The sequence below is a fragment of the Stegostoma tigrinum genome, chromosome 11 (assembly GCF_030684315.1).
Source record: "Stegostoma tigrinum isolate sSteTig4 chromosome 11, sSteTig4.hap1, whole genome shotgun sequence".
NCBI classification, from domain to species: domain Eukaryota; kingdom Metazoa; phylum Chordata; class Chondrichthyes; order Orectolobiformes; family Stegostomatidae; genus Stegostoma; species Stegostoma tigrinum.
Genome location: NC_081364.1, coordinates 58,749,949 through 58,771,895, shown reverse-complemented (window position 1 = coordinate 58,771,895; position 21,947 = coordinate 58,749,949). Strand labels below are relative to the sequence as shown.

At 42.0% G+C, this 21,947-nt stretch overlaps 1 protein-coding gene across 2 annotated transcripts in view; it reads right to left on the bottom strand.

The window, feature by feature from the left end:
- Window positions 1-21,947, bottom strand: part of sumf1 (sulfatase modifying factor 1) — a 175,387-nt gene that overhangs the window by 70,413 nt on the left and 83,027 nt on the right. For both annotated transcript variants that reach the window (XM_059649972.1, XM_059649973.1), the window contains exon 7: window positions 20,466-20,579. In XM_059649972.1, the coding sequence (XP_059505955.1) occupies window positions 20,466-20,579 (114 nt within the window). The remainder of the gene's footprint in view (window positions 1-20,465; window positions 20,580-21,947) is intronic.

The window sequence follows — 21,947 nt, the reverse complement described above, 5'->3', positions numbered from 1 at the left end:
CCCTCCACTTCATCCTTTTGTTTTCCACACACAGGCAGCAAGGAGCCACCTCAGAATACCTTTACCAATGCTGACAAAAAAAGGTTGTAATGTGGCTCGTGACGTCAGTGCTCACGTAAGCTCCACATTAGAGCTGGTGTTCTATAATTTTGTATAAAGCCCTTTCTCTTCAACCTTTTGTACCTTTACTTACGTGCTTAGAAGCTTCTGCTGTTACGATTGAACATGCACCAATTGAACTTTTTACCCCAGATTAAGATTGTTTTGTACTAACTTGAAAATGAAGATCAGAAATCCTGACTGAATTGGGAGTAGATGGAAAGTGACTTGGTTGGAGCGTGGATGGAAATGAAAATACTCTCAGGACTTACACAAAAACACACATAAAAGGACAGACCTCACCTGCGCCAGCTCTGTGATGATCTTGAAATAAACAATGATAGAGCTGTCAACTTTTTCTTAAATAAGAGGAATAAGAGAATGGTCAAAGAAAGAGTAGGGCCGATCAGGGATAGCATAGGGAACTTGTGTGTGGAGCCTGAGGAGGTAGGGGAAGCCCTAAATGAGTTTTTTGCTTCTGTCTTTACGAAAGAAACGAACTGTGTAGTGAATGAAACCTTTGAAGAGCAGGTGTGCATGCTGGAATGGATAGAGATAGAGGAAGCTGATGTACTGAAAATTTTGTCAAACATTAAGATTGACAAGTCGCCAGGCCCGGATCAGATTTGTCCTCGGCTGCTTTGGGAAGCGAGAAATGCAATTGCTTCGCCACTTGCGAAGATCTTTGCATCCTCGCTCTCCACTGGAGTCGTACCTGAGGACTGGAGAGAGGCAAATGTAATTCCTCTCTTCAAGAAAGGAAATAGGGAAATCCCCGGCAATTATAGACCGGTAAGTCTCACGTCTGTCGTCTGCAAGGTGTTAGAAAGGATTCTGAGGGATAAGATTTATGACCATCTGGAAGAGCATGGCTTGATCAAATACAGTCAACACGGCTTTGTGAGGGGTAGGTCATGCCTTACAAACCTTATCGAGTTTTTTGAGGATGTGACTAGAAAAATTGATGAGGGTCGAGCTGTGGATGTGGTGTATATGGACTTCAGTAAGGCATTTGATAAGGTTCCCCATGGAAGGCTCATTCAGAAGGTCAGGAGGAATGGGATACAGGGGAACTTAGCTGCTTGGATACAGAATTGGCTGGCCAACAGAAGACAGCGTGTGGTAGTAGAAGGAAAATATTCTGCCTGGAAGTCAGTGGTGAGTGGGGTTCCACAGGGCTCTGTCCTTGGGCCTCTACTGTTTGTAATTTTTATTAATGACTTGGACGAGGGAATTGAAGGATGGGTCAGCAAGTTTGCAGACGACACAAAGGTCGGAGGTGTCGTTGACAGTGTAGAGGGCTGTTGTAGGCTGCAGCGGGACATTGACAGGATGCAGAGATGGGCTGAGAGGTGGCAGATGGAGTTCAACCTGGATAAATGCGAGGTGATGCATTTTGGAAGGTCGAATTTGAAAGCTGAGTACAGGATTAAGGATAGGATTCTTGGCAGCGTGGAGGAACAGAGGGATCTTGGTGTGCAGATACATAGATCCCTTAAAATGGCCACCCAAGTGGACAGGGTTGTTAAGAAAGCATATGGTGTTTTGGCTTTCATTAACAGGGGGATTGAGTTTAAGAGTCGTGAGATCTTGTTGCAGCTCTATAAAACTTTGGTTAGACCGCACTTGGAATACTGCGTCCAGTTCTGGGCGCCCTATTATAGGAAAGATGTGGATGCTTTGGAGAGGGTTCAGAGGAGGTTTACCAGGATGCTGCCTGGACTGGAGGGCTTATCTTATGAAGAGAGGTTGACTGAGCTCGGTCTCTTTTCATTGGAGAAAAGGAGGAGGAGAGGCGACCTAATTGAGGTATACAAGATAATGAGAGGCATAGATAGAGTCGATAGCCAGAGACTATTTCCCAGGGCAGAAATGGCTAGCACGAGGGGTCATAGTTTTAAGCTGGTTGGTGGAAAGTATAGAGGGGATGTCAGAGGCAGGTTCTTTACGCAGAGAGTTGTGAGAGCATGGAATGCGTTGCCAGCAGCAGTTGTGGAAGCAAGGTCATTGGGGTCATTTAAGAGACTGCTGGACATGCATATGGTCACAGAAATTTGAGGGTGCATCCATGAGGATCAATGGTCGGCACAACATTGTGGGCTGAAGGGCCTGTTCTGTGCTGTACTGTTCTATGTTCTATGTTCTATGTTCAAACATTCACATACGAAATATGAGAAGATTATGTTGTTACCCACATATTACAGGAATGCTCGAGAGCACTGAAGGAAGCAATCTTTTCCTGCAAGTGTTAGCTGTTGGAAAGAGCTATGCAATTAGTTCCAGTCCCTTACTCTTTCCACAAAGTTTGTAAATGTTTCCTTTGCACCTATTCATCAAATTTCCTTTTAAAAATTAGGATTGAATCTGCTTTCAGCACCATCTCACACAGGAAATTGCAGATCATGACAACTCCCTGAGTAAAAAAGAATTCTCTTTATCATGTGGTTATTAAATATCCCCTCCTCTGCCTGAAGAACAATAATCCTTGATAACAAAGTGTGGAGCTGGATGAACACAGCAGGCCAAGCAGCATCTTAGGAGTACAAAAGCTGACGTTTCGGGCATAATTTTTGCTTCACTTGTCTTTCCACAAAACTCTAGTCCCTTCTCCTAGCATTATTCTGGCAGATCTCTATTTCATCTTCTCCATGGCACTGCCATTGTCCCGAGAGGAAGTACCTCTGGATTATGATCTGGTTTCCCAGGTTCAATATATAGCCTGGGTAGATTTAGAATCTGCAAAACAGGTGATGACAGAAACATAGTAGTTAAATAACATGAAGCTCTGATGGAATGTGGGAGTGACAGCCAAGATTTACTTTTTTCCCGGAAGTGCTTCAGCACGAAGACAAGTACCCTACCTGAAATTACAGCATACTACATAGCTCACTGGGAACACTCTTACCTACGTCAGTAGATTACAAAGTGTGGGCCTGGATGAACACAGCAGGCCAAGCAGCATCTTAGGAGCTCCCAGATACTGCTTGGCCTGCTGTGTTCAATCACCTCCACACTTTGTTATTTTGGATTCTCCAGCATCTGCAGTTCCCATTATCACTGTGTTAAGAGATTATATGTTTGAATCCCACGCGAATGAGTTGTGCACATAACCTAACCCAAAAGATTCCATGCAAGATTATCCTGTGTCCGGGCCAATGTCTGCACCCCAAACAAAAACCTAAATGATCATTTATCACGTGCACTATTTGTGGAATGTTGTTGTGCTGAAAAATGGCTGCCCTGTCTCCTAAATGCCAATAGTAACAAGATTTCAAAAAGAACCCAATTGATTGTGAAGCACTTTGGAGCATCCTTATGTTATGGAAGGCCTGATATAAATGCAAATTTTGCTTAGACATAGAAAGTATTTTCCATCAGGTAAGTAATTCATCTCTTGACTCCCCAAAGCCTGTCCAACATCTACAAGGTACATGGCAGGAGTGTGATGGTAAACTCCCCACTTGCCTGGATGGGTGTAGCTCCAACAACACTCAAGAAGCTTGACACCATCCAGAACAAAGCAACCCGCTTGACTGGCCCCATTTCCACAATCATTGACTCCCTCCACCACCTACACTCAATAGCAGCAGTGTGTATCTTCTACAAGATGCACTTCAGAAATTCACCAAAAACCCTCAGACAGCATGTTCCAAACTCATGACCACGCCCAATTAGAAGGACAAGGGCAGCAGAACACCACCTGCGAGCTCCCCTCCAACCCAATCTCATCCTGACTTGGAGATACATTGCCGTTCTTCCACTGTCGTTAAGGGAAATCCTGGAATTCTCTCCCTAACAACACTGTGAGTCAACCCACAGTACGCAGACTACAGCAGTTCTAGAATGCAGCTCACCACTACCTTCTCAAGGGCAACTAGAGATGGGCAATAAATGCAGGCCCAGCCAGGGATGCCCCATCCTACAAATGAACAAAAAAATTACAGGGAGCTGATGAAACACATGCTTATTCTACGTTCTTTACAGGAACAGGTCACTACCACCAGAGGCTGTTATCTGAGAAGTGCCATTCTGTATCACGATCAGGAGACTCTCCCATCTTTACTATCTGCCAGAGGTGTATTGGAAGGACTTTTAAGTTGATAATCAGCTGGTTGACCACATTACCAAATGCACTTTTTCTCCCCCAAGCCCTGGAGTGAAAGTCAAACCTCTGGTTCACAGACAGAAGTGATACTATCCACTGTGTCACAAGATCTGCCCAAGTCCTTCAGCCTTGTTGAAAATACGCAGGACATTCCAGTCGTTAATGTCTGATTAATCACACTGTTAAGTTTAGAGATGTGTTTATTTAAGCTTATGAAGAAACTGGTGGTGGCTATTTATTGCCTGAGCACATGTATATTAGGAACACCCATAACAGTATGAGGCGGAATGACCTGCATAACTGAGTAGTCAATAAACTACACAAGAAAAAGCTATTCTTGATTTCTGTTTCATCAACCGGCTTCGGTCTGACATTGGCAGCTGGCATCAGTTACCTGAAGTTGAATGTTGAGCATTAAGAATTACTTTTCAGATGAAAGGTTGTAGATGTGAGAGATAATAGGAACTGCGGATGCTGGAGAATCCGAGATAGCAAGGTGTGGAGCTGGATGAACACAGCAGGCCAAGCAGCATCTTAGGTGCAGGAAAGCTGACATTTCGGGCCTAGACCCTTCATCAGATTTCTGATGAAGGATCCAGGCCTGAAACATCAGCTTTCCTGCTCCTAAGATGTTTCTTGGGCTGCTGTGTTTATCCAGCTCCACACCTTGTTATCTGGGTTGTAGATGTGAGTTACTTTTGAGAAGAATGGCCTAAACAAGTATAAAGATAAAGGATATGATTTGCCACTGATATTATGTGAACCTGAACCATTATGACTGATAAAAAATGAAAGTTATGGAAAAAGTTACATCCATACCAAAGAAAATGTTTACTGCGTATGAGGCATAGTTGGGCTTTTGATAAATTTAGATAGTTATTCCACAGAATAACTTATAATGGAATTTTAGAGATCATTCTCAAGATCAAAATATTCAAGGTGGAAATCCTGAGCACAGTGCACGACTTAAACTTGTTAGATTATGCTACATGTTGAACATGGATAGACTCCTAGTGTTATCAGAAGAATTTTAGACAATACATTTTTGTTACATATGTCAGAAGACTTGACAAGAAATTCTGGGGTAACATTCATTCCCAGCAGCCTTGATGGCTTAAATGTGAAATGGGTTTTACAAAGGATGGTAGCAATGCAAGGCGACCCACATACAGGGTGATAGTGTTTTACAAAAAGAGCAGCATTGTGTGACATCAAAGATGCGTTTGGCAATTGTGATAGATAACAGGAACTGAGAAACCACAACAAAAGAATGAACCCCAGGAATAGCCAATGAATGATTAAAAACAGGGTGTGATGAATTGTCCGAAACAGAAAAACAGGTCTTGTGAAAACACACAGAAGATTTGGAAGGACGTTGATGGTGACACTGATAAAGAAGTGGTAATTGTGTTGATTATAACAACGTTCATCCCAGTGATAAATGTTTCATTTGCAGACTCATTCAAATGCGTGATTTGTGGATGTGTGTTCACCAGTGTATGCAGTGGATTGGTTACATTCTTACTTAGACTCTAAGTCTGAAAAAACAAGGACCAAAGTAAGATTGGGTGCTTGAGATTTCTATTTACTTCAAACTTGAGGATGACCAAAATGCTAGAGTCATTCAAAAAAACAGGTGGCAATTGCCTGCAAAATAGCTGAGGTTAACCACTTTATTTTAAAATAGTGTCGGGTAAAATATGCTTATTATTAATTGTTGCAGATAGCTTATGCAAAAGGCTCAAATGAACTTTGATTGAAATGCGACAACGCAATTGTTTCAGGGAAATCAGTAGGCTTAAAGTTTACACAATCTACACATTACTCAATTCCATCAAGAAGAAATCAAAAGAACTGTGGACGCTGGAAATCAGAAACAAAAGCAGAAATTGCTGGATAATCTCTGCAGGTCTGGCAGCACCTATGGACATAGAGACCAGAATTAACATTTCAGGTCCAGTGATCCTTCTTCAAACATCAGTTCTGAAGAAGGGTCACTAGATCTGAAACATTAACTCTGATCTCTTTCCACAGATGCTGCCAGGCCTGCAGAGATTTTCCAGCAATTTCTGCTTTTGTTCCTTGAATAAGACCTAACTTTTCCAATTTGCATATTAAGCGGGTGTTATTGGCTTCAGGATATAGAATTTTACAGGGGAGAAAAAAGTCTAATAATCCTAAACTATATCAGCAGTTTAGCAAATTAAAAGATGCAGGCGTAAGTTGCAATCAGTACTCTCAATAGACAGAAGAGATCAGCGATAAATATCAAATATGTAAAAATTACAGGCTTACATCGTCACAGAGAGTCAACCATTAGCAAGAAACTTGAATAAAGTTGTAGTATTGAACTTGAAGGTTAGGGATATGAAAAACAAACAACAATTTGCACTTTGTGGATGTGGCAACTAGATTTAATCAGTTAGCAATATTGTATTGGTGAAGATGAGAAGAGTGATAGTGGACAAAATAATGAAGAAATGGATAAGGGTTAGATTGGAGACTCTGTATAAATTCCTAATTGACAACAGGGTAAGAATAAGGTCTTTCCCGATAATGCATTTATAGATAGGTATAAAAATAAGAACACTGTGGCAACGAATGTGGCAGTGACAATGTGGTCTGTGGTGAAAAAAAAAATCAAATGGATGCTTTATAAAATTCCTGTGGACCAACCAATGTGTAAATTAACAATTGTCCTGGTGGGGCAATGCATGCAAAGAACTCACTGTAACTGGTTGGGAGGATGCAATCCATTTCAGTTGGTTTTCTGAACATTTCTTTGGTAATGAGTGATCATTTCCCTGGTTTTGGAAGGGATTATAATGTTTTGTGGGCACTTAAAAACCCTGCACAGGGGCAGAGGGCCATTTGTTAAAGCTGTGATTTCAAAGAGAAAATTTGGTGTGACATATGGCATCTCAGCGTGGTTCATCAGAAATAAATATTAATCTGGGGACATTATGTATTACCAAGAAAAGAGGCAAAAAGAGCGGTCAAGTTACAAGTAGTGATAGAAAAATGGTAATTCTGTAGCATGGAGGCCAAACTGTTAAGGTACATTCCTTGAGATTAATTGGTAATGATTACACAACTACAGGATGTGAACAATTCGTACAAAATGGCGAGGGATTGTGCACATCACGTGCACATGTTGTACAGTTATGAGGACCAGATCATGACAGATGATATGCTGACTGGATGTGGACAAAGCAATACAAGGACGCAAAACAAGGTTATTTGTCCCAGAGGACAACAACTGAAAGTAGTCGAAGTAACATATATGCTGTATAGGACCAATGAATGGAAGAATGTCACCATTATAGGGCAAAGCTACCAATAAATACAAACATTGGCTAAATGTTCAAGATGACAGACATGAAGTAAGATTCAAGAATTGGCAAAATGAAGTAAAGATGCAGGAGGCTAGAAAATGCAGTATGAGGTATGAAAGTGGACCTAGAAGTGAACATGGCTTTAGGAAAAATAAATCATAAATGTGTGAATAAATCATCATGGCAGTGGGAGATTTTGTTGTAGTAGTCCAGAACAATATAGGAGGGCAAGAAGATGTCTTAGTTTGACATGAATACACACAATGGAACAGGCTAGGAATAAGGACCATGACTATCATGGTGTTTTCTTAGCTAGAAACAAGTTGGAAGATAAATTGATAAAAGATGCCAAACAAAGAAAGGTGGATAGCTGGAAAGAATTTGGTGCATAAATGGAGGTAGCAAATATAGGTCATCCAGCCTTATCATACAGATAGATATGCAGAGAACAGGTGCTCCCTATTGGGGCAGATTTGTCTAAAGCAAACAAAAGACTCAGGACTTTGAAGAAAAGCCCAGCGATCAAGATGTTAGGTTGGTTCCTCTTACCTTAGGAAAAATGATCTTCTTGGTTCTTTGAGCAAAATACCCCCAGGAAAGGAAATCAATCAATTTAAAAGGTTCATTTTGCAAGAAGAAATGTTTCATTCTTTGAGCAAAATACCCCCAGGAAAGGAAATCAATCAATTTAAAAGGTTCATTTTGCAAGAAGAAATGTTTCAATATGAAGTAATTTTGAAATTGCTTTAAAAACCAGGTGCTATAGAAAGAAACTTATGGAAGTTAAACAAATGTGTTTTAGGGTTGAATGATGCAACAAGGATTTGGAATTTCTCAATTAAGTCCTGCTAGGTCTTGTTGAAAGTAGTTTGCATTCAGCTTGAAGTAGAGCCAGAAATATTCGACAGAAAAACTTATCGGCACTTTCATAATGCATCGGAGGTGGGATGAGGTTCGTTGAATTAATATTGAGAGGTTGCTTAGAATTTGAGCCATGTGTGTGAGGTACATTTAAAAAAGTGTAATTTATGTTTGGAGGTCAGTTTTTGGACACTTTTAAAACATCTAAGTATAAATTAAGCAGAATAAATCAGGAGTGACCTTGGATCAACAATGTTACTTCTAATTGGTCAATCATGTCCCAGTAAAGAGGGCTAGATCCTTACAGAAAGAAGATCCTGCATCTCGTGGAAACAAACCAGATAGGTTTGATTATAAAATGTGAGGCTGGATGAACACAGCAGGCCAAGCAGCATCTCAGGAGCACAAAAGCTGACGTTTCGGGCCTAGACCCTTCATCAGAGAGGGGGATGGGGGGAGGGAACTGGAATAAATAGGGAGAGAGGGGGGGGCGGACCGAAGATGGAGAGTAAAGAAGATAGGTGGAGAGAGTGTAGGTGGGGAGGTAGGGAGGGGATAGGTCAGTCCAGGGGAGACGGACAGGTCAAGGAGGTGGGATGAGGTTCGTAGGTAGCTGGGGGTGCGGCCTGGGGTGGGAGGAAGGGATGGGTGAGAGGAAGAACCGGTTAGGGAGGCAGAGACAGGTTGGACTGGTTTTGGGATGCAGTGGGTGGGGGGGAAGAACTGGGCTGGTTGTGTGGTGCAGTGGGGGGAGGGGATAAACTGGGCTGGTTTAGGGATGCAGTAGGGGAAGGGGAGATTTTGAAACTGGTGAAGTCCACATTGATACCATATGGCTGCAGAGTTCCCAGGCGGAATATGAGTTGCTGTTCCTGCAACCTTCGGGTGGCATCATTGTGGGAGTGCAGGAGGCCCATGATGGACATGTCATCAAGAGAATGGGAGGGGGAGTGGAAATGGTTTGCGACTGGGAGGTGCAGTTGTTTGTTGCGAACTGAGCGGAGGTGTTCTGCAAAGCGGTCCCCAAGCCTCCGCTTGGTTTCCCCAATGTAGAGGAAGCCGCACCGGGTACAGTGGATGCAGTATACCACATTGGCAGATGTGCAGGTGAACCTCTGCTTGATGTGGAATGTCATCTTGGGGCCTGGGATGGGGGTGAGGGAGGAGGTGTGGGGACAAGTGTAGCATTTCCTGCGGTTGCAGGGGAAGGTGCCGGGTGTGGTGGGGTTGGAGGGCAGTGTGGAGCGAACAAGGGAGTCACGGAGAGAGTGGTCTCTCCGGAAAGCAGACAGGGGAGGGGATGGAAAAATGTCTTGGGTGGTGGGGTCGGATTGTAAATGGCGGAAGTGTCGGAGGATAATGCGTTGTATCCGGAGGTTGGTAGGGTGGTGTGTGAGAACGAGGGGGATCCTCTTGGGGCGGTTGTGGCGGGGGCGGGGTCTGCAGTTCCCATTATCTCAGATAGGTTTGATTGGTCAGTTGAACTGTTGTGCACTTAAATTAAACCCTATATTAATTATGACTTTTTGGAACTATGTATGTTAAAAGGTGCTATGATTGAGGATGTTTGGAGAGCAAATTAAACATTAAAAAAACTAAATTTAGGAATTATACACTTGGGTTTACAGCCTTGTGATTCAGAATACATGATCATTTTTAGAGATGCTTCATAGACCAATCCTCTGGATGGCTATTCAGGTACAGAAGTATTTGTCAAGTCTTAGTGGGAAATACTAAGAAGAGTCTAGGCCCGAAACATCAACTTTCCTGCTCCTATGATGCTGCTTGGCCTGCTGTGTTCATCCAGCTCTACACCTTGTTATCTCAGATTCTCCAGCATCTGCAGTTCCTACTATCTCTGAAAGAATAAAATTTGACTTTTGGCCTGGAAAACAAATAAAAAAGCAGTTTAGCTGCTGAGTCTTTGGCATTAGTGGAAACAATAGATATAGGAATATACTGTTTTAATAGGCTGAAGGAATTCTTATGCAAGGGGAAATCTGAGAAAACATTTGTCCATAGTTTGTTAGGTGGATAATCATTCTCTTTGGGACAAGGGTCATTTGGTTGAAGGTGTCGTACATGTAAGGTTGAGAATTGACCTTGCCAGTGTCAACAAATATAGGAAAGAGATTTTTCAAATGAAATTTGTTGATGCAATTCATCAATGGTCAGACAGTTCTGTTAAGAGAAATATTTGACCCAAGAAATTATTAGATGTCCTTGAAAAGGAATGACTTGTGTTATGATAAAAACATAGAATAACATGTTCTAAGAATATGAATAACAAAAGTTTGAATTTAAAGAAGAGGGGAATCTGTTGATATCTGACTAATCACATTAGGTAACTTGCCTATGTTGCTATTCAAGCTCAAGAGGAAACAGATAGTGGCTATTAATTGACTGAGTACATATATATAGGGAATCACCTGGAACACCACAAGATCAAATGAGCTGAGTGACTGAGTTGTCAACAAACTCTGTAGCCTGGTGGTGCAATGGAAGTGTTCCCTACCTCTGGGTTGACAGGTTGTAGGTTCAAGTCTGACCTCAAAATGTGATGACCATAGAGGTGTGTTGTTGTGTGTCCGTACCAACCTCTACCAAATTAACATTGTGCACTGATTTTGATTTTTACGAACAGACTTGGATCTGATTCACCAGTCTCCTGCAACTGAACAGGAAATCTTATTCACTGGGATTTATCCTGTTCTTTTCAAGTCTTAGTACATATGTAGAATACCATTGCTAACAATTTAAACAAACATTGTAAACAAATTCAGTGCTATGCATTTACTTTTTAGGCTAGAGTTATAAAGGTGAATTCTGGTTACAGTAAGGCAGAGAAATGCAAATTCTGATTAGAAAGCCTGTATTTCAAAAGGTAGACTCAGCCTTCTATACACATGTGGATTTTTCCATCAGCTTTGAATTTTTCCACAACAGTAGGTCATAATTCCATGACTTTAAATTCTATTTAGTCGCCCTGTATAAAATAAGGTTGAGATCCTTTGATGGTGACAGAAATGTATCTAAAATTTTAGGCCAACTGCCAAATTTAGAGCAACCTAATCCTGGATGCTGTCAGGTTTTGCAAACAGCTCATCAGCCGCTGAGGTATTCAGAGCTGGATTTATCTGTCAATGCTCCAAAAAGGTAATCTTGAAACTAGGTCAAATACTCCAGCTGGAGTTAAACCCATCAGTCTTGTATTTTCTCGAAAAAAGCTGCAATGTCGTCATAATCTTTGAAATGTCGCCTCTCCACCATTCAACCAAATAACTGATAACACACTAAAAGGCTCCAGGTCTCACCCCAACTGTTCACAGGTGATCAAAGCCAGCAAGCAGGGTAGGGACTGAACATCTTCACCTTCAGCACCATGTCTCTCAAAGGGGAAAACTCGTCAATGTTGACTGCTGCAAGGCAGACGTATTCACTGTTGAGTGGGCTTGACAGAATGTAATGCTTTGAGTGGTCAGAAAGCCTCCCGATACCAGCAAAGTATGACCACTTAGAGTCACAGAGTTGTACAGAACTCAAATAGACCCTTTGATCCAACTCGTCTGTGCTGACCAGATATCCAGTATTAATATAGTCCCATTTATCAGTATTAGGCCTATATCTCTCTAAACCCTTCCTATTCATATTCCCATCCAGTTGCCTTTTAAATGTAATTGTACCAGCCTCCCCCACTTCCTCCGGCAGCTCATTCCATACACGCACCACCCTCTGTGTGAAAAAGTTGAACCTTAGGTGCCTTTTAAATCTTTCCCCTCTCACTTTAAATCTTTGTCCTCTAGTTTTGGACTCCCCTACCCTAGTGAAAATACCTTGGCTATTCACTCTATTCATGCCCCTCATGATTTTATAAATCTCCCGAAGGTCACCGCTCAGCCTCTGATGCTCCAGGGAAAATAGCCCCAGTCCATTCAGTGTGTCCCTAAAAGCTCAAACCCTCCAACCCCAGCAATATGCTAGTAAATCTTTTCTGAACCTTTTCAAGTTTAACAACATGAATGATACAGACTTGGAGAGGCTGTTCCCTGAGATCTGTTCTCCCAATGACATTGACAATCTGCACATGTGGGCTTTGGAAAGGGGAAAAGTGATTAGTAGGGGAGCTGCATTCACTGTGTGACAACAGCTTAAACTATAAATGGCAGAAATGGTTCAATAAAACAGAAGTAATGGAAAATAAATAGCTTGTAGTGTTGTACAGTTTCTTAATGAACATTTAACAATTCAAATAGTAGTGCTTGACTTGCATTGATATCCTAATAATGTGGATGTGGGGTTTCACTACATCCACTGAATCTCGCTGACCAAGACTGTCTAAGATTCAGTGCTTATCTCCTTTAAAGTTCAACCAGGAACAAAGATATCAAATATTTGTTCCAAAATGTGCAAGCAGCTCTCAAAGAAGAACTTGAAATATTAAAAGATTAAAGTCTGCAATGCAAGAAATTGCAGGGCATCTACTCAACACTTTCTTCAGATGTCAGACAGCCCTTGTAATATCACAGGTATTACCCAGAATTGTATTCCAATTTAAATCAAAAGTAAAGTATGGAAAATGCTCAAATTTGAAAACACAAAGCAGAACTATCAGGAAGAAAGGCAAATTTAGGTACAGCCACTTAGGTGAGTTGTTGAAAGCCCAATGGCAACTGAAATAGTGTCTTATACAAAACAAACGTGATTTTTATTTCTTGTACATTCCAATCATTTGGTTTTCTTAAGAGTTATGCCTGGGTTTGTTGAAAACTGAAGGGTCTAGGCCCGAAATGTCAGCTTTTGTGCTCCTAAGATGCTGCCCGGCCTCCTGTGTTCTTCCAGCCCCACACTTTGTTATCTTGGATTCTCCAGCATCTGCAGTTCCCATTATCACTGATTGGTTATTCTGACTGACCAAGAATCTCATCGTCATTATATCATGTGACCATTAGGATGGCCGAAAGCAAATAGTTTTGATCTTGACCTTTTTCTCCCCCCCGTTTCTGTGTAACATTCTGCCATATTTGAACAAGAATCAATAATTCTGAATTATGTAATTGTAAAACCTTCATTAAATAAAGGAGTCAAATTGGCAAGCTTACATGCAAACAAGGTTCTGACTTTTACCTGTAGAAACTCAGCCAAAATGATTAATGAGTATTTGAATGCATAAATACATGTCACTGTGAAGAACATGGGGGGGCGGGGGGAAGGAAAAGCATTCTGAATTGACAACATTCTGTGGTGGACTACGTTCCCTGTGGAGCATTAACAAGCTGCTACAAACCAGTAGCTTCTGTCATTCCTCGTCCGTGCTGCATTTTTGTTTCATTTCCTTCCCAAGTCAAAGTCCAGATAATTTTCCCCAATCCCAAGGATGTCTTGTTCCTAAACAATCTGGATCACAAGAAAGGTTACATAATCATAACTTATTTCAGCGTGATGTCATTAGTCACTTCAATTTTGGTTTCAGAGATATGCTGTCTCCCGGCTCCCGAGGCCACATTTCGTGATCTGGAATGCAGAGGCCATTTCCATTGTTAATTGCAAACAAGTCGGAATGCTTGCCACATGATTGAAGACTATCCTGAGGCTGATCAAATTTAGATAATTTGATGGATTTTCAAGATACCAGTAATTTCTTGCAGATCATTATTCCAGCTCTTTCTGTTTCTTGTTCTCATGTTTTTGACAACTGTAGTTCTTTCTCTCTAATGGCAGGTAACACTGAAACTATTCAATTGCTGCCTTGTATCTGAATTTGTCGATTAAGCAAAGGCTACTTTAAATCTTATTAAATCACAAATTTTAACTTTAAATTTCCAGCATTTTATTTGACTGAGCATTCAGTATTTGTAAAAAAAATACCTTTGTTCTTGGATGAATGCCTTTCTTAAATAGTCTTGATCTCTGAGACATTTCTGATGCTATTGAAGAAGGGAGTTTGCAATGAAATCCCACTTATCCCAGGTATTATGTTTAAACAGATCAGCACTAACCATATCAAACTCTCCCGACTGAAATACATGTAATTTATCACCAAGGTGGTGTTCACCTCTGTAACTTGTTGCATTGCTCTTTGTTCATGTTATTTTTAATAATTCTATAAATTATCTGCAATAGGCATGACTTCCCAAACCCTCTGTGGGACGGTGAAGAGGGAGGAGCTGCTGAGTACGTCAGAGAAACATCCTGTAATCTAACACAGTGTTCAATCTCTAGACTCACCGTTTCACCTCATATTGGGCATGGAAAACAGCTCTCCTGCTAGCTTATGCAAGGATGTTGTTTGATGCTGAGTGCGAGAAACACGACACTATCGAAACTAAAACTGCAACAGCACCACTTGCCACCATGGGTATAGTTCATGATAATCAATTTATAATTCATAAAAAAGAAACCCAGCAAAGTTGAAGTATCATTTCAACACTATTTTACAGGCAGTGGACAAAGGGAGTTGAAGTACACAGCTCCAGGCTGTTTCTTCGAAAATCAAAATATAGTCCTTCTTTAAAGCAGGCTTACTCCTCAATGCTGAGGTAATGGGAACTGCAGATGCTGGAGATTCCAATATAATAAAATGTCCGTCTTCCCTGGACTGACCTATCCCCTCCCTACCTCCCCACCTACACTCTCTCCACCTATCTTCTTTACTCTCCATCTTCGGTCCGCCTCCCCCTCTCTCCCTATTTATTCCAGTTCCCTCCCCCCATCCCCCTCTCTGATGAAGGGTCTAGGCCCGAAACGTCAGCTTTTGTGCTCCTGAGATGCTGCTTGGCCTGCTGTGTTCATCCAGCCTCACATTTTATTATCTTACTCCTCAATGCTCTGAGAAGAGTGACTTTTTTTTCTGGCTCACGAATATTCAGAGATGGGCTTTGCTCAGAAATAATGACCCAGTGTTCATAAAAATAACAACATTAGTAGGTTACAGGGCAGGTTGAGACACATGGGTTTGTGCGGTTTATATTTAGAAGTTTACAGTACAAAAACAAGGAAGTTGTGGTGAAGCTTTATAAACCATTGGTTTAGTCTAATGTGTCCAAATCAGGGCACCATATTTTAGGAAGGATAGGACAGCACTGTGGAAGAATGACAAAAAAGACTCAGAAGAACTGCCATTGCAGGAATGAGAAATTTTAGTTATGATGATAGAGTAGGCTGAGACAAGATTTGACAGAGTTGCTCAAAATTGTGAGGGATATTGACATAATGTTACAAACCACGTGAGAGGGGTGAGCATTCCTCCATCTCTAGTTGGTCGCAGTAAAGGTTTCAGTGTTTATAGTCTGTGATCATACCCTTCCAACCTGAAATACAGGTACCTATATTCGCCACAAACAATAGGAACCTGTGATAACAAGGTGTAGAGCTGGATGAACACAGCAGGCCAAGCAGCATCAGAGGAACAGGAAGGCTGAGGTTTCAGGCCTAGACCTGTGATAAGGTTTTCTCAAGTGAATGGAGAAATAATTTCATTATCTGTTAATCCCCAGAAAAATAGTAACGGCGTAACATCAAGTTTAAATGCAAATTCATCCACAGATTGGCACACACAAACACAAACACACAAAGTGAAGAGGTGACCATGTCCATTACAGAATGTATCGTTTTGAATTCTTAGATTGGGTTGCACTGTTTCGGACCGACAGCAGTAGCAAATAGACATTATAATTTAATATCTCGATGTTTTCTCCAAATCGGTATTATCACAAGACTTTTCCTCCTGGAGAGACACAGTGAGTTCTCCAATTTATTTCAGTTCTGCAGTCAAAAATGTATCTCCTTTCCTTGAGCTTCAAGCAACTCCTAGATATACACACTTGCTGAAGTTGTATTTTTAGATTTCCTAATTTGTGACATTACCAGCAAGTGAAAATTTTCACGTGAAAATTCATGAAGAAATGAAGAGCTTTTGTTTTGGGCCTTCCAGGGACTTGCTGGCTGGTTTCACTGCCCTTTGGGGAAAATGCTAATTTCAGTTCAGGCTGCCTCTTGTTTAAACCCTGTCAATTTCATGAAACATGGCCTAACTGTGTAGTCAAGTGATTGCTGTGGCCATCTAAAGTCAGTGTTTTTGGTTCTTATTTTAAGACGGTCAATGAAAGTGCCAGGTACTAAATCCATCAGATGATGGAATTTATGATCATTTGAATCAGCAGAAGTAGGCCATTCGGCCCCGTGTGCTTGCTCCACCATGCAATAAGATAATGGATCATCTGTGTGTGTTTCAAATTCCACATTCCCTCGACTCCCAAAACCCTTTCATTTCCTTCACTGAAAAGAATCTACCTACGTCCACCTTAAAAATATTCAATGACCTCAACTCCAGCGCCTTGTGAGGCAGAGTTTCAAAGGTGACAACCCTCCATGACAAAATATTGCTCCTCATCGTCACTACCCTATAAAAAAACCCAACAACTTTTCCACAGTACCTCCTAATTTCGGAGTCACCATTCAGCAGCATCCTGACGTAGTCACATAATCATGCTTTACAGACAACGTCCCAGTCCCAGTGCATTGAGTATAGGAGTTGGGGTGTCACGTTGCAGCTGTACAGGACACTGGTTAGACCGCTTGTAGAATACTGTGTTCAATTCTGGTTTCCCTTCTAAGGGAAAGATGCTGTTAAACTTGAAAGGGTGCAGGATGGATTTACAACAATGTTGCTGGGGTTGGAGAGTTTGAGCCTTAGGCAGAGGCTGAATAGGCTGGAGCTATTTTCCCTGGAGCATTGGGGTGACCTTGGGGAGGTTTATAAAATCATAAAGGGCACGGACAGGGTGAATAGTGAAGGTCTTTTTCCCAGGATAGGGGAATCCAAAACTCTAGGGCATCGGTTTAAGGTTAGAGGGGAAAGATACAAAAGGGACCTGAGGGGTAACTTTTTCAAGCAGAGGGCGGTGCGTGTATGGAACAAGCTGCCAGAGAAAGTGGTGGAGGGTGGTACAAATCCAACATTTAAAAGGCATCTGGATGGGTATACGAATAGGAAGGATTTAGACGGAAATGGGCCACATGCTGGCAAATGGGACGAGATTTATTTAGGATATCTGGTCAGCATGGACGAGTTGGACTGAAGGGTCTGTTTCTGTGCTGTACAACTCTATGACTATGACCTCTATGGTGTCTCTAGTCATCCATAACAGCAGATTAAACTCACCAGAGGTGGTGTTACGGTTGTATACAGTCAGGAATGGATTTCCACGAGAATCTTCATCGACTCTGGACCCCATGAAGTCTTGGAGCATCAGGTCAACTGTGACCATGGAAAGCTCCAGATGATTGCCACCTCCTGCGCTCTTCTGCCTGAGCTGATGTTTCAGTTATCCTCCAGAATCAACATCACTTTAAAGAACCACGGGGGAGCTGACAGCACAGAATGTACTCTGTGGCAGGACTTCAATATTTGCAATCTAGAGAGACTTTGGTTACCATGTCTGGCCCAGCTGGCCACTAACCCAATGACACACCATAACTTGCATCAGACTTAAAAATGGATAATCAAATCCTAAGGGTGTGATTAAATGCTGCATAATATTTGTTATTTTTCTTTCTTTCCAAACTGTAATTATACAGACTGTTCACTGAAGAGACTGGAGTTAAAATATGCCCTGACTAGAACACAAAGGGTTAACTTCATTTCTTACTCTGGCTCTCCCTTCCACTTTCTGCATTGACCCTGGATAATCCCACCCTGGGTTAGGACAGCACGGTGGCTCAGTGGTTAACACTGCTGCCTCACAGCGCCAGGAACCCGGGTTTGATTCCACTCTCGGGTGACTGTCTGTGTGGAGTTTGCACGTTGTCTGCTTGGGTTTCCTCCGGGTGTTCTGGTTTCATCCCATAGTCCAAAAAATGTGCAGGCCTAATTTCACACTTGTAGGGATTCTATGCTATGGTTATGGTAGATTGGCCATGCTAAATTGCTCTAGTGTCCAGGGATGCATGGATTAGCTAGGGAAATGTAGGATACAAGGGCGGGGGGGGGGGGGGGTGCTCTTCAGAGTTTCAGTGTGGACTCAATGGCCTACTTCCACATTGTAGTGATTCTTTGATTCTACAACTGTCTTACCTGCGTGTCAGGAGTTGTGCTTTGTCAATTGCAAAAAAACAGGAAGGCAGTGGACAAAAGTCTTCCACTGTGCATTGCATTGTATTCCTTACATCGCCCACCCCCTTGGTCTTTTGCAATGCTGAGGTACATAAAATACATGAACCAACCGCCACCTGGTCCCAGCAGACAGCAACTGTGCATACGGTTACATAACACTTTGATGTGCAAATACAACACGTTGGATAGATTTGCAAAGGAATTGTTTGAGGTTTTATGGAGAGATTATTCAAACTGTACTGCCACAGCCTGAAATGTTTCTGCATAAAGCTTTCAATTAGGTAACACTGCCTCATTCACTTATAAATAAAGCTGCCACTGCATCAAAGTAGTTACTTACTAAACTAATGCCACTTATTCCAAACACCTTCTCCAATTTTGTGTTCCAGAAGTGCTTTAAACTGTGCTTTTATACTACCCACGCTGTCACAGAATTGTTCCTGTTTGGTTTTCCTGGATATAAGAATGCATTAGAGAAGACAGTCTCAAATAAATTCACAGTGCAATAAAAGTATTGCTGTGTTTTTCATTTCTAAGAAGACCAAATCTGCTAAGCATGTACTTCAATGTTTTGACGCATCGCAAAACAAAATCTGCCTTCATGTCTGAATGATAAGTGTGGTATGGAATCTGTAGTATAAAGAGAATGCATGTGTTAATGACTTGATGTTTTGCAAGATGATGCAACACTGGCATCAGGTCACATGCTACTGAGACTCTGAGAAGAGACTGGAATAACCTGTAATAGTCAGCTGCAGTTCATGGATCAGCATTGTCTACAACAGTGCTTTACTGAAAACTTGTTGAAACTTGGAGACCTGCACTGACTCTTAGCTAAGTCAGAGTCCAAGATGCAACAGACTCAGTTTGGAGAGAGTAGATCTCTGAAGAGTCAGCTTTTCAGCCGCGCAGGACAAAACTCAGAGCCCCAAACCTCATGCCAGCTGAACACATGAGGATTAATCAAGTAAGTGTTATATCAGAGAAGACATGAAGGAACAGCCAAGCTAAGCAAACTACAAGGGTGGTACGGTGGCTCAATGGTTAGCTCTGCTGCCTCACAGCGCCAGAGACCTGGGTTCAATTCCACCCTCAGGCAACTGCAGAGTTTGTGCATTCCCTTGTGCCTGTGTGGGTTTCCTCCCATAGTGCAAAGATATGCAGGCTAGGTGGATTAGCCATGGGAATTGCAGGGATAGGGGAAAGGGTGGGATGCTCTTCAAAGTGTTGGTGTGGACTTGATGGGCTGAATGGCCTAATTTCACACTTGTAGGGATTCTATGTTTTTTGCTTCCCACCAACCATATAGAGTCAGGCCATTTCAATTTTAATGAGAGAAGCACTATGACTGGTCTTGGTGCCCTGGGATCTTGACTAACCCGAATCGGAAGGTAATGCAGCAAACCCAGTCAGGTTAAGTAAATGCCTCCATTTTAATTTGAAGCCATTCACTATAGGCAGGTGAGTTACATCATTCAGCCACTAAACCATAGCCTCATCCAAAAACAAAACGGCAAACAACGTTTTTATACAGTTTCAGTAAACCAATGAAAAGACATTTCCTTTTTAAATAAGGGAAAGTTCAAAGGAAAGTTAATGGCTCACAGGTCAATCTTCAATGTGAGCAGCATCAGATACATATTTACAAATCACATCCCATCAAGTCCTGTCACAGCTTGAACATCCCCTTAAATGCTATTTCTGGTCATATTCAGATCCCAATTTCTCCAGTGTCTACAGTACTGGCAGGGAATGCTTCCCATTCATCACACAGATCAGAAAGTTGTGGGTCCACTGCCCAGTTTACGTTCCAGAAAACCATAGGAGACGGGGCATCAAATCTGTGACAGGTCGCCACTTACCAGCAGCGCAGGCTCAGAAAACCAGCTTTGTGATACTCGTAAGACATGGACAATCCCATTCACAGCCACAGCTGTGTGACTGAGATACTTACAGGATTCTCTAGCTCGTCAGTGGTGTGGTGTATATCCCACCAATCAGACGTCCATTCCCAGGCGTTGCCAACCATGTTGAAGAGGCCATAACCATTGGGAGGAAAGGCTGTGACCTGTGAGATGGGGGGAGAAACATACAATTAAATGCAGTTGGGAGCTTTAACAACACTATAGCATGTTCTCCTCTAATACTAATTCAGTGCAACACAAAACATCTCAAAGCCTGACACAAATATTTATCTGAATACATTAACACTGCTGAACTAAAAATAAGTCAAAATAAACACCACATTTCAATGTATCAGGAGCCACAGTGAAGCTCCAACACTTCACATTTATTCCTCTCACTGTCAAAAACACCTTGAGTTTTCAATTAACAAAACCCCTAAATATTTCCATAAAAGTACATATGAAAAGTGCATAAATGTTAAATATGGCAATGTGACAAAATCCCAAATAACTGACCTACTTCGCCTGCTTTTTCTTCTCAGCTCTGCCCAGAGCCACACTCTGATCCAGTTGATGCTCTGTTGACAAATTTGGTTCATGACTTGGAATGACCACCCTCCTGTGTGAGAAAATGCCTTATTTCTATACTATACTTTTTAAACTTTTTATGGGGCAGCACGGTGGCGCAGTAGTTAGCACTGCGGCCTCACAGCGCCAAGGACCCGGGTTCGATTCCCACCTCAGGCGACTGTCTGTGTGGAGTTTGCACATTCTCCCTGTGTCCCCGTGGGTTTCCTCCGGGTGCTCCAGTTTCCTCCCACAGTCCAAAGATGTACAGGCTAGGTGGATTGGACATGCTAAATTGCCCATCGTGTTCAGGGTTATGGGGGGATGGGCCTGGATGGGATGCTTCAAAGGGCGGTGTGGACTTGTTGGGCCAAAGGGCCTGTTTCCACACTGTAGGGAATCATCTAAACAGCAAGAAGTGATTGTGCTTGCCAACTGGATACAAAATTGGCTTAACAGCAGGAGACAGAGAGTGGAGGGTTGTTTCTCAGACTGGAGGCCTGTGACCAATGGTGTTCCACAGGGATCAGTGCTAGGTCCACTTTTGTTTGTCATTTATATAAATGAGTTAGCTGAGACTACACAAGGCATGGTTAGTAAGTTTTTGATGACACTAAAATTGGTGGTATCGTGGATGGTGAAGAACGTTATCTAAGTGTATAAAGGAATCTTGTTCAACTGGATCAGTGAGCTGAGGACTGGCAGATAGAGTTTAATTTGGGTAAATGTGAGGTATTGCATTTTGGTAACATAAACAAGGGCAAGACTTATACAATTAAAAGAAAGGCCTTGGGTAGTGTTATAGAACAGAGGGACCTAGGGATTCAATGCATAATTCTTTGAAGTTTGTGTCACATACAGACAGGTTAGTTAAGAAGGCAATGCGCACACTTGCCTTCATTGCTGAAGCCTTTGAGTTTGGAGTATCAGACATCAAGTTGAGGTTGTACAGAATGTTGGAGAGG